At 34.1% G+C, this 18389-nt stretch overlaps 2 protein-coding genes across 2 annotated transcripts; one reads left to right on the top strand and one right to left on the bottom strand.

Moving 5' to 3' along the window:
* The first annotated feature begins 702 nt into the window (after positions 1 to 702).
* Positions 703 to 10938, top strand: LOC117332585. Its single transcript, XM_033891557.1, has 7 exons — positions 703 to 875; positions 2984 to 3142; positions 4497 to 4718; positions 4946 to 5227; positions 5618 to 5824; positions 7285 to 7473; positions 9424 to 10938. Exons 1-7 carry the CDS (start codon positions 851 to 853, stop codon positions 9588 to 9590), a joined length of 1251 nt encoding a protein of 416 aa, XP_033747448.1. The 5' UTR covers positions 703 to 850; the 3' UTR covers positions 9591 to 10938.
* A 105-nt stretch (positions 10939 to 11043) lies between these two features.
* On the bottom strand, positions 11044 to 18346 carry LOC117332586. Its single transcript, XM_033891558.1, has 2 exons — positions 18105 to 18346; positions 11044 to 12897 (listed from the first exon to the last, which is right to left on the bottom strand). Exon 2 carries the CDS (start codon positions 12861 to 12863, stop codon positions 11871 to 11873), a length of 993 nt encoding a protein of 330 aa, XP_033747449.1. The 5' UTR covers positions 12864 to 12897; positions 18105 to 18346; the 3' UTR covers positions 11044 to 11870.
* Between the last annotated feature and the right edge of the window lie 43 nt (positions 18347 to 18389).

Genomic DNA, 18389 nt, shown 5'->3' with positions numbered 1-18389 from the left:
TTTCCTGTCTTTAATGAAATAATCATACTAGTGTATCATAGCTATACGAGCTTGTGTGTTGCCGCTTTTAGTCTGAGTAGTGTTAACCGGTTAAGTTTTCATATTTTGTATCCCATAGCTTCAATTCCATGACAACCATACTGTTAATGGATAATGAATTATGTTGCTATTTTATGAATGAATTACCTATGATAGGTATATATACGTTAACTAAATATTACTTATTGATTTTACGTAATGCTCATTCAATATCAGTAAATAAATGAAAACATATTTCATCAGAAATAGAAGTTAATTGATTCCAAAACCTATAAGCTATCCCCTTAATGTAAGTAATCACATTATTCACTAAATTATTGAAATGATGTATCAAGATAAACTTACAATGTACTTTATGAGGGACTGTCACCAGTTCAGAGAATGGTCACGTGTATTTCACGTTGTTTATAATTTAGGGAAATGTACAAAAATGATCAAAATAAATTTTTTGAAACTCCATCCTTATATTTTGAAATAAAAATTTTTTTAGACCCATTTTTTTCTTCCTGGATTTCCTAGAAGAACTAAACACCCAGATGATGCAGCTTCATAATCTTTCCTCTATAACCAAATTGATATTTAAATGTACTATATTCGTTTGTATATATTTTGAACATCCCTTACAGATAGGGAGGACGTATCTTGTAGAAGGCTTAAAAATCGTTTGCCAACTGAAAGGGAGGGAAGATTTACGACTAACCGACAGTGGACTAATTCATATCGCTGTAGGATATCTGGACTTACCGGAAATGGACTAATTCATATCGTTGGAGGACATCTGAACTTACCGACAATGGACTAGTTCATAACGATGGCAGACAAACGGAGGAATAAAAGTACGTCTGTAATGTAAATAGCAGAATATTTCTATCGAGCTTCTTAAATATCGATTCCAAATTATGTCTGGGGTAATCTCACTATACTACCTTTATACTATAATCTACTACTGAATTATTATGATTTTCAATATATATGTAAATCATGTATATTATTTGTGTTACATGGAGGCTAAACAAAGAATGTGTTATCTGTATATATGTTTATAAGGAGAAGACTTAAACAGGCGTTGACTGATGTCTGATTCAAGTTCAAATTCAAACATATTTAACACAGTTTTATAGTTTATTCTCTCATTTATACAAAAGAATTTTTCAAAAACTCCTTTCGAAACGCTAAAAAATATCATTTCATTGTGAAGGACATTTTGATGAACGATAACAGTAAGTAAAGTACTTACTCATCATTTTAGCACTTAAACATGGAAACTGACCAACAGTCACTTAAACATGGAAACTGACCAACAGTCACTTAAACATGCAATCTGACCAACAGTCATGATCACTTAAACATGGAAACTGACCAATAGTCATTTAAACATGGAAACTGACCCATAGTAACTTATACATGGAAACTGGCCAATAGTCACTTAAACATGGAAACTGACCCACAGTAACTTAAACATGGAAACTGACCCACAGCAACTTAAATATTGAATCTGACCAACAGTCACTTAAACATGCAATCTGACCTACTGTTACTTAAATATGGAATCTGACCAACTGTTACTTAAATATGGAATCTGACCAACAGTCACTTAAACATGACATCTGACCAACAGTCACTTAAACATGGAAACTGATCAACAGTCACTTAAACATGGAAACTGACCAACAGTCACTTAAACATGGAATCTGACCAACAGTCACTTAAACATGGAAACTGACCAACTGTTACTTAAACATGGAATCTGACCATCGGTCACTTAAACATAGAATCTCACCAACAGTCACTTAAACATGGAATCTCACCAACAGTCACTTAAACATGGAAACTGACCAACTGTCACTTAAACATGGAATCTGACCAACAGTCACTTAAACATTGAATCTGACCAACTGTCACTTAAACATTGAATCTGACCAACAGTCACTTAAACATGGAATCATGTTCGGCAGTATGCTTCAGTGAGGTAGCACTATAAATCGGCAAAAGTTCCGGCCTATCACAAGGAGACTTAACACGAACAAACCGCAGCCTCCCAAAACACACATACGCACTCACCACCTGCATGCATGTCGCACGCACGGGAGGCCGTCCTTAAATGACCTTAGCTGTTAATAGAATGTTAAACAAAATAAACAAAACCAAACCAAACTAAACATAGAATCTGACCAACAGTCACTTAAACATAGAATCTGACCAACAGTCACTTAAACATAGAATCTGACCAACAGTCACTTAAACATTGAATCTGACCAACTGTCACTTAAACATTGCATTCATCAATACACTGGGGATTATATTACAAAATATCCAATCGTATTACGTGCAAATGCTAATGTTTTGTTATCTTAAATAGGCACGTTTTCATTTGAAAGAATAAATAATTTGAATGATATATGCACCCAATTCTATTCTATTTGTTCTTAAAAGCGATCACTATTAGCACTTGTTTCTGTGCATTTTGGAGATGTGTGTACACGCTATCGCCGTTATAGGATATTTAACATCGGTAAAGACTCTTCACCCTTACATTTGTATTATTTAAGGATTAACATCAATTATTTTTTCTGTTATACAGTCATAACAGAAAAAACTGGAGTGTACTCTAAATAAACCGCGAAGCGGTTTATGAAGAGAGTACACTCCAGTTTTTTTATGTTATGACTGTATAACAGAAAAAATAATTAATGTTAATTCTTATAATTTAATTTCGTCTTATACACACCGAGATATTTCACTTTCTTTGGCGAACTCTTTTCTGTGATAAATTATTACGCAACGTCATCAGCCAATCAAAAATGTCAACGTCAAAAAATTTGTTATGGAGGTATAACAAAATTATTTCAGCCAATGAAAATGCGTGTTTCATACAAAATTAAATTATATTATCCAGAAAAAAACCCTTTGAAATTTCTTAAATGTGTTATATCTGTTACTAAAGAGACATCATCTACTCCCGAGCGAAAAGGCAAGGATGCCGCCCCGAAGATGGATGATGAACACGACCTTCCTCTGGATTACGAACTTAACGTTACGCTGGATAAAATCGCTCAGCAAATCACAGATGCTGATTTAAAGAGGATGAAGTTTCATTATTCAGGTAAGATAATATCACTTTCGATATTCAAGACAGATTATTTGTTTTTCAATATCTGGACAGATTATTCGCGCTTCACTATAAAGATTATTTATATAATATCACGGGGTAAGATTATTTATATAATATCACGGGGTAAGATTATCTATATAATATCACGGGGTAAGATTATTTACATAATATCACGGGGTAAGATTATCTATATAATATTATGGGGTAAGATTATTCATATAATATTATGGGGTAAGATTATCTATATAATATTATGGGGTAAGATTATCTATATAATATTATGGGGTAATATTATTCATATAATATTATTGGGTAAGATTATTTATATAATATCACGGGGTAAGATTATCTATATAATATCACGGGGTAAGATTATTTATATCATATAACGGGGTAAGATTATCTATATAATATCACGGGGTAAGATCATTTATATAATATTATGGGATAATATCATTTTTATTATAGTATGCGGTAAATTTATTTATATAATATTATGTGGTAAGATTATTTATATGATATGATGGGGTAAGATTATTTATATAATATTATGGGATATTATTTTTATTATAGTATGCGGTAAAATTACTTATATAATATCATGGGGTAAGATTATTTTTATAATATTATGTGGTAAGATTATTTATATGATATGATGGGACAAGATTTCTTACATAAAATGATTGGATGAGATTTTTCATATAATATATTCGATCTTTTATTTAATATTATGGGGTAAGATTATTCATGTTTCACTGTTAATATAAGATTAAATCTATGTGTATATTTGCACTTTGGACATCAGATTTTTTATTTTCATTAATATTTTTATTTTTACAGTCATTTTTATTTCACTATGTAGGTAAGATTTCTTATGTTTCAGAGTTCAAACATTATTATATGTATGTTGAACTACAAAATGTATATAGGTTAGATTATTCATTTTTCATTTTTTGGGTAAAATATGTTTCACCATTTGGGTAACATTATTTATGTGTCTCTCATTTCAGGTAAAACTGTATCCCTATAATTTCTACATAATGTTTTAGGCTGTATATTCTTAAAAAGGACTGCAAATCAAGTAAGAATGTCAGAAGATTAAATCAGTTTTAACAGTTGTTGTGTTTTTGTGTTTTGGGTTGTTTTTTTTTAAACAATATTCCTCAACATGTGTAATTCACGTAGATAATGTCGAATGAAGTATGTATATGGAAATACAACATAAATTACAATATACATTCCTTGATGTTTTAACCGATTAGGGTAAGTTAAGGGTAGATAAAGGGTAGGTTATACTTGGAATTGATCATAAACATTATAAACGTTTTATCATATATATTACCAGGGGAAAGAGGCTTAGGTCGCCGAGTCCAGGAGGAAATCACGGATGCTCTGCTGTTTTTTGATCACATGAAGCGTTCAAGGCACCTTGACAGAAACAACCTACTTCACGTGCAGGCGTTGTTGTGGAATCTTGGGAAGAAAGATATATATGATCAGTTTGTGGAATTTGCCAGAAAATGTAATAGTGCCCCTCTTCACTTCTATGCTTCTGAAGGAGAGGAAGGTAACAATGTTCAATATTATCATCTTGTTAAATAATATCCTAATGTAAGTTTAGTCTTCTGTAATACTGCGCAGAAAAACACACATTATCTGTTAAGTTAGTACCATGATGTTTACCAGATTGCATTTCTATTGAACTACTTTTTTAAAACTGAGAAAAAATACATATTGCTGAGTTTTCGAGTTTCTGTGGCCCTAAAGACGAAGTAATTCTTACTATATTCTAAGATCATCCGGACCGGTCACCTGTCAAGTTCCATATCTCTGGCGTGGCGACAGACCGCCGCCAGATCCAGGGGCTCCAGGGACTCTTGGCAAGGCTGCTCGTTATACCAGAGGAGGCCATCGCATTGAATGGAGTAAAACCTTTCCACAGCATCGTCATAACTTTCCTCATTCCGCACAGGGCACTGGCAATCCTTAAGGATCTGACGTCAGAGGAGAAAGGATTACTTCAGCAGTGTCACGTCGATTGCGTTTTTATTGGTGACGCCAAAATCAGCTTCACAGGTTAGGAAAAAGGATCTCTGTAATAATTTTCACTTTGACCATCAACATGTCATATATAGAGATAGGAGACCGTGTATTATTATGTTTACATGCATATCATCTACCATCTAAGACAGACTAGTAATGTGAAAAGACAAAAACCTGACAAACTAAATTGCTTTATGTCTTGATTTATATATTACATGTAATATAATGTTCAACGGCTATCTTCTGGCTTAAATAGTGTTTGATACATTTCCCCATTTCGTGTTTTGTGCTCCGTATGAATAAAAGGCATTTGGATAATACGTTTTGCTTAATTGATAGTTTATGTACCCGACGTTTTCTCATAAATATACATATATACTACATATAAAAATGAATTATGTATTTGGTCGTTTGTTCATTTAGATGCGAAGTATGAAACTCCGGAAAAATTGAGTGAGAGAACTGAAATATTAAAGCTGCTAGAACATAACAAACTGCTTGAAAAGAAACTTGAAGACATTGAGATAGAGTTGGTCCGGAAAGATAACAAACTAGCTAGTCTTCAGAGATCTGTCACCGAATCGGACACACCAGAAAAAAGAGAGCAGAGATCGTCACGCAGAACTAGCGGTCAGTATGTCTATTACGTATTACACAAACAATAAGATATTAATGTCATTTGTCGCAACGATAAATTTTAGTAATAGACCTTTGGCAACATACAGACTGCTATATAAAACCGATTTATTCAGTATTCAGTATCTGATTGGCTTTATTCATTAGAAATATCGTTAATGAATGCATTTGTATCGCGAATATTTCACGAAATATCATTATGACCTTCAATTTCGGAAACATTTAATTCCAGGTGTCATGGGAGTATGATGGGAGTGTTTAGTTTCATTTTGAAATGTGTATTTGAATTCTATAACGCGTTCATCTACCATTCCAAAATAAACACGATGCGCGAAAGCGCACTAAGTTAAATATGTACTTACCCCAATGCAAATTAACTTCGATGCAGTTATACAAATGTAAAAACAATCTTCATATTTACATTTGATTACAATAAACATTTAAAAAAAAAAATGAAAAAAATCACCTTATACATCATTGGAACAGCGGTCAGGTTAATAGAATAGCCAAATTAATCGGAAAACACTAATTGGCACTGTCATGGTGTCATTGACGACAGACAGTAAACAGAATTTCGGAAAGAAAACAACGCAATCAACATGTTTTACAATATTTATTAAAATATTTAGATTTTTTCTTTATTTTTGTGAATTGAAATATCAGTTTTGATATATATTTCTTTGTTCGTATTGTGTGACCAGTATATTTGTCTACTTTGATCACAGAATTCGGAAGACCATTTTTGAAAAATTTGACAGCGCTTAGCTCAATATGGGTAGATCATGTTCAAATTGTATTAAAAGTATCTAGACATCCATTGTGTACGGCATCTCAACAAGTGAGTTGTTAGAATAACAAAAAACAAAAACTGACTTAAAGTATAGATTTGTATGGGTACTCTTCAAAATTATAGGAACAGAAAGAGCAAGTGTTCTGAAAGGCTTAAGGAAAACCGCAGACGTTTATATAATTACCTAATAAACCGTGGCTTAAATAGGCATAAATTAATTTCTACTTGAAATGGCACTCAGCTAACCAAATAAAAGGTATGCATGACTCTGTAGACGTGGTAAGAGTTGATATGACCAACACAGAAGCAGAGCCCTCTGATGATTGATTGATTATGATTGATCAGGCTACAAGAAAACTTGAACATTTGTGCAATATGCCAATCTCAAATAATATAACTGTGATATTTGTCCATCATGATATTACTACTAAACTATTTACAGATCCATGTATTACATGTTTATGTATCCAATCATTATTTTAACTGTTGTATTTCTATTGAACTATTGATATCAATATTGTAATGATGTTGTAAATAATGTACATTTTACTTGACCATATGTAAGACGAGTCGCCGAATCAATATGTCATCAAGAATAAACAAAGCCTATTATACATTTTTAGTGTTAAATCTCAAGAATAGCGTTTGGCTATTATACTTAAAGGTTCTTTGCCAAGAGTCGGAAGAGAATCCAGTCATTATGACGTCTTGAATGAAATATCACTACATTTGACGGAAGAGAACAGGAGGAGGTTATCGGAGGGGTACACATTTACAGACGAGGAACGGGAACAGCTGCAGCAAAACAAACATCATCTGCTTCGAGTATTAATCGATAAAGATGTTAAAACTGGTACGTGTGTAATTACTCCGGGTGTTGATAGATAGAGATATCAAAACTGGTATGTGTGTTATTACTCGGGGTGTTGATAAATAGAGATATCAAAACTGGTAGGTGTGTAATTACTCCTGGTGTTGATAGATAGAGATATCAAAACTGGTACGTGTGTTATTACTCCGGGTGTTGACAGACAGAGATATCAAAACTGGTACGTGTGTTGTTACTCCGGGTGTTGATAGATAGAGATATCAAAACTGGTACGTGTGTTATTACTCCGGGTCTTGATAAATAGAGATATCAAAACTGGTACGTGTGTTATTACTCCGGGTGTTGACAGATAGAGAAATAAAAATTGGTAAGTGTGTAATTACTCCGGGTGTTGATAGATAAAGATATCAAAACTGGTACGTGTGTTATTACTCCGGGTATTGATAGATAGAGATGTCAAAACTGGTACGTGTGTTATTACTCCAGGTGTTGATAGATAAAGATATCAAAACTGGTACGTGTGTTATTACTCCGGGTATTGATAGATAAAGATATCAAAACTGGTACGTGTGTTATTACTCCGGGTATTTATAGATAGAGATATCAAAACTGGTACGTGTGTTATTACTCCGGGTGTTGATAGATAAAGATATCAAAACTGGTACGTGTGTTATTACTCCGGGTATTGATAGATAAAGATATCAAAACTGGTACGTGTGTTATTACTCCGGGTGTTGACAGACAGAGATATCAAAACTGGTACGTGTGTTATTACTCCGGGTGTTGAAAGATAGAGATATCAAAACTGGTACGTGTGTTATTACTCCGGGTGTTGATAGATAGAGATATCAAAACTGGTACGTGTGTTATTACTCCGGGTGTTGACAGATAGAGAAATAAAAACTGGTAAGTGTGTAATTACTCCGGGTGTTGATAGATAGAGATATCAAAACTGGTAAGTGTGTAATAACTCCGGATGTTGATAGATAGAGATATCAAATCATTTATTTACAATCATTTCCACTAATTCTACTCACATTTTTAGACAATACAATAGAGATTGTCTTCTTGAGAATTAGCAATCTTCGCTAATGCTTACGATAGAGGTCGTCGTCCTCATGGTAAAAAGACATTCTTCGCCAATGCTTTATATGCATTGCTTGATTCCTACTCAGTATGAATGATTTTGAACATGTTATGCTAACCATTATGTGCAAGGAAAATCCACGGGAAATATAATTGTAAATATCGTGTCAATGAGTAATTTTCAGAATGCCTGTCAAATTTAGCGATATCTAGCCCTTTTACATGTATCATATAAATTCGATAAATAAGAAGTTCTGAAACAGTATTCTTTTGTGTGATCATGCGTAATATGTACGATCAGCTGAACACAAGTATACGATACATATAATACATTACTGTCAGTAAAATGTTCAGAGAATTCGCAGTTGATGACAGTTTGTATGAATAGGGTGATTAAGTTTAAAAAAAAATAGGCACAGAAGAGGTTGATACCCGGATCTATCAACCCTTGAAATCTGATGACCACCGAAGCCAGCAACTGAGGTGATTATTATATTGAAGGTTGATAAATACTGGTGTTAATATGTATCCTAATTCAACAACTGTTTTGATACATATCGAATTAGGAAAATAGCCATGAATTATAGTATATGTGATATGTATTTTTGTCTTGACAGTATAATATAGATATTTTGAAATAACGGGCGGTTTTCCCCGTTTCTAAAATTGTATTTTAGGGTACGAGGTAACTGAATTTAAAAGTAGTTCATGATCAACCTCACGCGCATTATTGCGCAGTGAACATTGAGGTTTTGACAATACATGTAGCTAAGGTCCCAACCTATCAGAAGACGGCAAAAATTCATATTAAAAGTAACACATGTTGTTAGTGATCGCGTCTATCTAACTGTTATTGTTGACATAACGCAATCATACATTTTATTACAGATACAAGAAACCGAGTACTAGATCTAATAAGGAAATTAGAGGATGACTCGCTCCTAGAGGTGGCCGAACAGTACCTCGGTAAACTTCCGGAAATGGATATAGATTGGACAGAAGAACCTCACTTTTATGAGGAACCGGAACCAGATGTACCGGAAGTAAAAACTTAATTGAAAGTTTCATAAGAACATAATTATGAACTCACAAGAGAAGAATATAATGTAAAATACGTGTATTATGAACGGTAAAATCACCCATGTGCGACTCATTACTAATAATAAATGTTACGAAAAGTAGTTTCTTTAGTGTTTGAACAAATGATCATAAACAATAATAGGAGATTGTTTATATCAAAAACTAAGGCATGGGAATCAACTGAAGAGTTATGTTGTTGGATTGTATGGCCAGATTTAATATAACATGTTGTTATTTGAACGAGATAGCACTAAAATTACAAAGTATAGTCTTAATAAGGACGACAGTTGCGGTGACAAACACTCGATGGATCGTATATGGAAGTGTGTTGACTAATTATATTTTTGCCCCAGAGGTCATATTTGACCTGATAATTCGGCAAATCATGACATCTACCTAGTGATGAAGGACACAGCTCCCAAAAAGGGATAGCAATTCTCACTACGTGAACTACATGTATAGATATATCAATAGATAATATAATAGATATTAATATAGGCTACCATTTATGGCAAGCCAACTTATAACCTTTATCAAGCTTATAACAATCAATGTGGCACTGTGTGGCAAATACTGAAGACTTCTGTTGTTTGGTATGATGACCAGGTGTGATGTGATATGTTATTTGAAGGAGGCCACTTGTAGTGTCTCGGGTGTTTTACGTATTGATTTATCTATTGTTTTCTGTCGGTAATACAAATGTTTCTGTTTTCTTTAGCCTTAGAGGATAATAAACTTGTACATTAAGTACTGGCAATCGGGACACTGAATGATGTCTGAAGCATATTTAAATTGGTCAATAACTTTCGTTAATTGTTCTTCGTTTTTTTTAAAGAAATAAAATACATTCTACAATTTTGTTTCTGCTTTGCAAACCAACTCTAAGAACACATTTTAAAATATAAAATGAAAATGTAAGTACAAACTTTACTTATTTTGTAACAATCGTGAAACAAGTTATAGTGTGCCAACTTATATTAATCACTATTATTGGCTTGGATAGAGGCACTCGAAGGGTCTTAATTTTGGGAGGGAACCGGAATTACCCGGTAAAAAACAAGTTGTCGGGCAGGTGATCCCCATATCTTTTCACGTGCGTTTGGAGAATCGATCTCCGGCCTCACAAGTTAAAGACAAGTTTGTTACCATGTGTCAACCGACCACTTGCTTGAAAACTGGAAAGCGCAACTCTAATGAGATATTATAGCCAAAGTTGTCACCATTTGTTAAGTTAATGCACATTTCATTTTGTATATTCTCTTGTACTTGTGATAACGCTAATCGAAATTTTATTTAATGCTGATTAAATTTATATTTTTGTTATATTTTTGTTTTATAAGTGATATCATAAGTGGTAAACATATGCAGTGAACTATCTATATGTTATGTGTTTTCTATGTATTCCTACCCCGTACGAATCGTTGAAAATGGAAACGTATGTGAGAGATGTATTATTTTCAAGAATCATCTTTTGTTTTGGCGATTAAATGTCCTCACAACATAGCTAGCTACATTGTCCAGGAAACATCAAGAAATAAAAACAAGGCATAGTTACCTCGAGTCAGGAACATCTCAGGAGATACACTCGATACACTGGTGTCTAATGTGCATGCTGAAGAATCAGGAATGGAATGACATAGGTAGCGTATGATTTATTATGCAATTACTGATAACAAAATAATTTAAAACTCTCCATAAAACAATCAGCTTTATATACAGTATGAAATTAAGCCTCGAGTGACGTGATTTCAGCACTATAAATTAAATATATACACAAATCGCATTGGTCGTGTACTGTAAATTGACAAAAGGTGTGTATAAATTAAACCCATAGCTAGTAAATGTGATAGGTAATGTTGTCCCTACTCTTTACCGTATCGTAGACACGAATTACCTGCAGTTACCAGGATTAAATCCTCGTCCGGACTTACCATTGTTTGATGTGCCAATGTTAAATAAATAAATAAGACATGTGTGTTATATACAATGATCAAGGTCTATAGAGCTCTTGTCGACTAGGAGAACAGGTAACAATAACGCGTGTTATATTTCAATGAGCTGGGTCCATGGTTTTCTTGTCAAACAGGAAGGAGACCAGTAACCTCGGTCCGTAGGCTTCTCGACAAATATGAGACCAACAGGTAGCAAGCAATAAGCATGGTCCATAGTGTTCTTAACAATTAAAAGACCAACAGGTAGAAAACAATGGTCTAGGTCCATAGAGTCATTGTCAAATAGGTTGCCAGTAACCGTCATCACAGATGTACAGGCGAAATGGTTGTCGACACATACTTCCGCTTAGACGCTAGTGCATGAATGCCTGCTGTGAATTTATGCACACGCTCGCCCAGAGCATGGAGATGTGATAGCTCGATGTTTTTCAGACGTTTTAAATTCTCTTTATGTGTGTCGGGAAGAATTTTTGACTTGATTGAATATTCTTCACGGAGAAGACGATATGACTTTTGATTGCTATTCAATTGTTCGCTCTCATTTTCAAGTATCTCGTCAGCCTTTTCTTCTTCAAAAACACTTTCGTCGTCGGAATCTGATAATGAGGATGAACGTCTCTTTAGTTGGCCCATTTTCTGTGTTCTAGTTGCCGTCTGTTGATTTATAGTGCCTGGTAAATCCGTTTTGACAAACGGGTATCCCTGTTTAGGGGCTGTTTGCGATAGTCTATCAGCCCCAACACTTTTGCTGCGCAATACCAAAGACGTGTTTCCTGTACTTTGTGGCGACTGTCGTGAGAAAGCTGACTTTGATCTGTACGATGGCCGTTGTTCTGGTTTTGAAGTTCGACTTTCCGATGCGGATAGGGTACGCCGAATCTTTTTAGGGTCATTAGTAGTGTATATTGGCCTGTTGCCAGGTCCGAAATCAAGGACATAGTTGCTCGGAACTGTACGTAATATTCGGTCAGCACTCAACTCATATGAGTTTTTCACTACCATTGACGATCTGCATCTCGTCTGCTGAAAATGAGACTCTTCAAAATTGACAGATTTCAGACCAAGTCCTTTACGGAAAATTTCCAAACTCACTTTCTCCTGATCGTGTTTTATCCCGAAGAATTTTATCTCCTCTCTCAAATTTGCTAGCGTTTTCACCTTTGACCTCTGAACAAGGGCGTTAGCAGACTTAACAGGTTGACTGAACTCTTTTGTCAAAAATCGAGTTTTAGGATCTTTTTTAAACAAGTGACTCGATCGTCGTTCGTAATCAAGCCTTCGTACTAGTTCTCCCATTATCGCTTAGGAACGAGTGATGACTCTGGTGCGTCTGAAAATAGAACAAACTAAATTTCAACAGAATCACATATGGCAAGGTGTTGGATATTATGATAGATATATGTTTAAAAGCAGGGAAAATCCAAAATAAAAACAGCAGTGGGAAATTAGATTTAAGAAAATGCACATGACAAGTCAGCTGGACAATTTAGGAGACAGTTAGAACTATGTAGATGGATATTTTGAGAAATCTTATTTAGGCACTCTGTTAGATACTACTGAAGGTCGTGGTGTGTCGAGTGTGATTTTGCTCATAACAATTAGAACAAATCTATGATTATTTTTTTAAGATTGAATATTGTAGATGAAATCGAACATCAAGGAAACATAATATTTCATATACATGCATACGTGAAGACGAATTTCATTTTCATTTGAAATTTCGGGAGCAATTAGGGGACTCACCTATAGAAGCGATTGAACATTTCGATGACCCTCAAATTTATTTTTGTGAACGGTACTCTGGTATAGAAGCAATTTTAATGTAACAAATGGCACAAACAAGTCAAATACACCCAACAAAACAATATATTTTAAACCCCACTAACCCATAGATGAGATTTTAATTTGAAACCACCCCACCACACGTAATTTATTAAAGTGCCTTCTCCCTGCCCCATATATGTTTTCCTGGAACAGCCCTAAACCAGCGAAACAAAATCATTAATAATCTACATAGCTATGATAACGGTGGTGTGAATTAAGCTGACATGACCTGTATGATATACCATTATCACAGAAATACCTTACACCTCCTTATCATAACATTCTATCTTACTCCTATATAAAACACCATTAAACATTTTCCTTCAATATGTTTAGATATTTCAACTTCAAACCTCCCTAATGTTTATTAAACCATCTTATTTTTGTTAACAACTTTTTCGAAAGACATATAGCCGTTTTAATGATCCCATAAGAAAATATTCACGTAAAAAGTTAAAACATGTACACGGGAATATTTATAGACCAAAGAATGTTTAACATGCGCTTGAGGCAAATACAATGACATTAGGAATAGCCCTGTATGATATAATAACTAAATATTTGGATAAAGCTGGATTAAGTTTAAAGCTAATACCATTGGGAGAATTGTGTAGTAGAGTTTTAAAGAATGGGTTAATCATCACCTGACAATGAATGTTTTATTTATATACGAAAAACACGTCAACATACCACTGTCTATATCGAGTCTATCCAATGAACAATAGTCACCTTACAGCGACGAGCAATGTTAATCATAAATATTCACCCGCCCAAGAATACAGCTTTCTATCTAAAAGTTGTTTTTCACTACGTAAATCATTGCTAATAAAAATCATTTTGAATACACCGAATAAATAATTGGAATTACTAATCCCCCAATGTTGATAAAACTGTAAGTAAATATAAACTTAATTCAAGCCGATCGGTTGGAACTTCATGATTTGTCTATATGTGTTATTGTAGTCAATGTAAACAGAAATATTTATTCCTTCTGTGACATTCTCTGTGGAGAAATCGTTTTATCAAAGCCCTACATACAAGCTATCCCTAGTAATGATAATTATCCTCGGTGTGTTTTGTCCTGCTATTGTATGTTAATGACTGTAACGTGGATCCATAACTTGGAGAAACATTGTAGAAACCAATTAACATTTCGGTTGTATTGTTAAATATATCATTATACTGATTGTATTGCATGCTATTATGTTACTTATAGCATTTTTAAAAGTAGTGTGTGCTAATAATAGAAAAACAATAACAAACAAGACTTATATCCATAAATAACTTTCAATATCACAGGACTAGATGTAAACTTCGGGTTGGATTTCCTTTGTTGTTCAAACGTAGTTTAGTTATCAATTCCCTCGCGTCACTGTCCTAATTTAGTTAAATTATTAATTCCTTGTCGTTACCGGTGTGGCTCTTCATATCAAACATGTGTGAACGTGAATTATTTTTAATTACTTCTCAACATTGAAATTTATCATGCTACACTTTTGTATATTGCTTAAGTTAAGTTATTAATTCTTTTTCGTTACTTTCCTAACATAGTTAAGTTATCAATTCATTCTCGTCACTGTCCTAATGTAGTTAAGTTATTAATTCCTTCTCGTCACTGTCCTAATATAGTTAAGTTATTAATTCCTTCTCGTCACTGTCCTAATGTAGTTAAGTTATTAATTCCTTCCAGTCACTGTCCTAATGTAGTTAAGTTATTAATTCCTTGCCGTCACTGTCCTAATGTAGTTAAGTTATTAATTCCTTGCCGTCACTGTCCTAATGTAGTTAAGTTATTAATTCCTTCTCGTCACTGTCCTAATGTAGTTAAGTTATTAATTCCTTCTCGTCACTGTCCTAAAGTAGTTAAGTTATTAATTCCTTGCCGTCACTGTCCTGATGTAGTTAAGTTATTAATTCATTCCCGTCACTGTCCTAAAGTAGTTAAGTTATTAATTCCTTCTCGCTACTGTCCTAATGTAGTTAAGTTATTAATTCCTTCTCGTCACTGTCCTAATGTAGTTAAGTTATTAATTCCTTCTCGTCACTGTCCTGATGTAGTTAAGTTATTAATTCCTTCTCGTCACTGTCCTAATGTAGTTAAGTTATTAATTCCTTCTCGCTACTGTCCTAATGTAGTTACGTTATTAATTCCTTCCCGTCACTGTCCTAATGTAGTTAAGTTATTAATTCCTTCTCGTCACTGTCCTAATGTAGTTTTAAAAGTTATCAATTCCTTCCAGTCACTGTCCTAATGTAGTTAAGTTATTAATTCCTTCTCGTCACTGTCCTAAAGTAGTTAAGTTATTAATTCCTTGCCGTCACTGTCCTGATGTAGTTAAGTTATTAATTCATTCCCGTCACTGTCCTAATGTAGTTAAGTTATCAATTCCTTCCAGTCACTGTCCTAATGTAGTTAAGTTATTAATTCCTTGCCGTCACTGTCCTAATGTAGTTAAGTTATTAATTCCTTGCCGTCACTGTCCTAATGTAGTTAAGTTATTAATTCCTTGCCGTCACTGTCCTAATGTAGTTAAGTTATTAATTCCTTCCAGTCACTGTCCTAATGTAGTTAAGTTATTAATTCCTTCTCGTTACTGTCCTAAAGTAGTTAAGTTATTAATTCCTTGCCGTCACTGTCCTAATGTAGTTAAGTTATTAATTCCTTCTCGTCACTGTCCTAATGTAGTTAAGTTATTAATTCCTTCTCGTCACTGTCCTAATGTAGTTAAGTTATTAATTCCTTCTCGCTACTGTCCTAATGTACTTAAGTTATTAATTCCTTCTCGTCACTGTCCTAATGTAGTTAAGTTATTAATTCCTTCTCGTCACTGTCCTAATGTAGTTAAGTTATTAATTCCTTCCCGTCACTGTCCTAATGTACTTAAGTTATTAATTCCTTCCCGTCACTGTCCTAATGTAGTTAAGTTATTAATTCCTTCTCGTCACTGTCCTAATATAGTTAAGTTATTAATTCCTTCTCGTCACTGTCCTAATGTAGTTAAGTTATTAATTCCTTGCCGTCACTGTCCTAATGTAGTTAAGTTATTAATTCCTTCTCGTCACTGTCCTAATGTAGTTAAGTTATTAATTCATTCCCGTCACTGTCCTAATGTAGTTAAGTTATTAATTCCTTCTCGTCACTGTCCTAATGTAGTTAAGTTATTAATTCATTCCCGTCACTGTCCTAATGTAGTTAAGTTATTAATTCCTTCTCGTCACCGGTCTGGCTCTTCATATCAAACATGTGTGAACGTGAATTGTTTTGAATTACTTCTCATCATTCAAATTCATCAAGAAATATTGCCCATATAGAAACCAAAGCAATGTTGTGAAGGTTAATTTCTGTTATCAGTTTTCATTTTTTTCCGTGATATATAACCCTGTGAGCGTTTCTGTTGACTTTACAATTTTTGTTTTATTCTGACAGCGGAAAATATGTTTATTCATCTCTTCGTACAAATAATACAAATGTCACGTTCTATAGATCAATGAATCTAATAAAATTAGTAGGAACAATTTGGGAGGTACATAGACATACTCACTAACACTGAATAGGTCATAACCGTATTACAAAGGCACTCATTACTACTTCATGTTCGCCAGGAAACCATTGTTATGTCTCTCAAAGTGTCATTGACAACTGGAAGTATACCAGGGATCTGTTCGAGTACCCACCGTACAGGTACACCTGGTCAGGCTTTGGGGAGGGTCAATAAATCCATCGTGTCCGCTATGTGTGTGTCCTAGATTCCCTCGGGATGATGGAGAGCAAGACAGAAAATTGTGACTAGGTTCTTTTGATAGTTTCGCCCTTCTCTTTCGAAATAAAAAAAATCATAATTTTGCTTTTTTATAGGAAATGCGCTCCTCCTTCTATCCCCTGTCTTTGCACTTTACTGTTCACAATCAACCAATCTAATTAAAATCAGATGTTCACTATCCACTCCGTAAACTCCGTATGTACGGAGTTTACGAAGTGGAGAGTGAACATCTGATTTTAATTAGATTGACAATTAACTGTCGCTGAACGGTCACAGCCTTGGGTCCATATAGTGAATGATTCGTAAGAAATAGGACCAAGAACGGACTGTCATTACCTAAAAGGTATTTTGCGTTTCCATCAGATTCTTTAGTATATTGTAATAGTATCTATTTCTCAATATCATTAACAATAACATTTATACACGACTCAATATTCAATATCTAATCCAATTCGAACGTTAGGACTATAACGAGCATGCATTATGTTAGAACGATTGATACATAGTTGGTGTCCCTGATTTCACCGATGTACTCAGGTACTCGTATACAAATGTGTTAAGGTGATATATAGGATTAATTAGCACGTGAATCCTCTCTATTATACCTATCATTGTATATTGACGTCATGATACGTATTACATTACACTATGAATCCATACCACTCACTCTATTATCCTCGATATAATTGATACTGAAATCATCATTTAACCTCTCGGAGTGAACTCATCAACGTTACTTTACATTTAAAACATGATAATTTGCTTCATTAGTATGTGTATCACCAAACAACATAAATATGAATTACAAGATAGGATGCATAAACCTGGAATGTTTATAAGACTTTCAAGTAGGACAATTAAACAATACTAATAATTACTGCTTAACAGAGAATCAATATAGCGCGTGTGGCTTAACAATCTGGCTTGACAATGCTACGAAATGAAAAATTACCTTAGGTAGAAATATACATATCCACAGACAAAATGTGTACTCATCTGGAGACAAACACACCGCTTAATACACTATCCTTGTCCGAGTACATGTTTTCCGTGTGATGTCTTCGGTCAAAGGATCTGGTCTAGGTAAAGCTCTCGGTATGTTGGTCTTTTTCAGTGTTACATGTACAATGTATGTTAAGATCATCCAATTGTCGACAGCATAACGTGTTCACTGTCAATAGTCAACGTGTGAGTGACACAGGTAAGTAGTGTATTGTGTGATGTGTATTGCCAGTTA

The sequence above is a fragment of the Pecten maximus genome, chromosome 8 (assembly GCF_902652985.1).
Source record: "Pecten maximus chromosome 8, xPecMax1.1, whole genome shotgun sequence".
Lineage (NCBI taxonomy): Eukaryota > Metazoa > Mollusca > Bivalvia > Pectinida > Pectinidae > Pecten > Pecten maximus.
Note: the sequence above shows the minus strand (reverse complement) of the source record. Positions and strands in the feature narration are given on the sequence as shown.

Bases quoted from the DNA above. Each gene is read 5' to 3' on its own strand.
- LOC117332586 (XM_033891558.1), bottom strand. From the start codon at position 12,863: ATGGGAGAACTAGTACGAAGGCTTGATTACGAACGACGATCGAGTCAC.
- LOC117332585 (XM_033891557.1), top strand. From the start codon at position 851: ATGGCAGACAAACGGAGGAATAAAA. The intron at 876-2,983 runs GTACGTCTGTAA...CTGTTACTAAAG, and splicing joins AGACAAACGGAGGAATAAAA to AGACATCATCTACTCCCGAG. The intron at 3,143-4,496 runs GTAAGATAATAT...ATATATTACCAG, and splicing joins GATGAAGTTTCATTATTCAG to GGGAAAGAGGCTTAGGTCGC.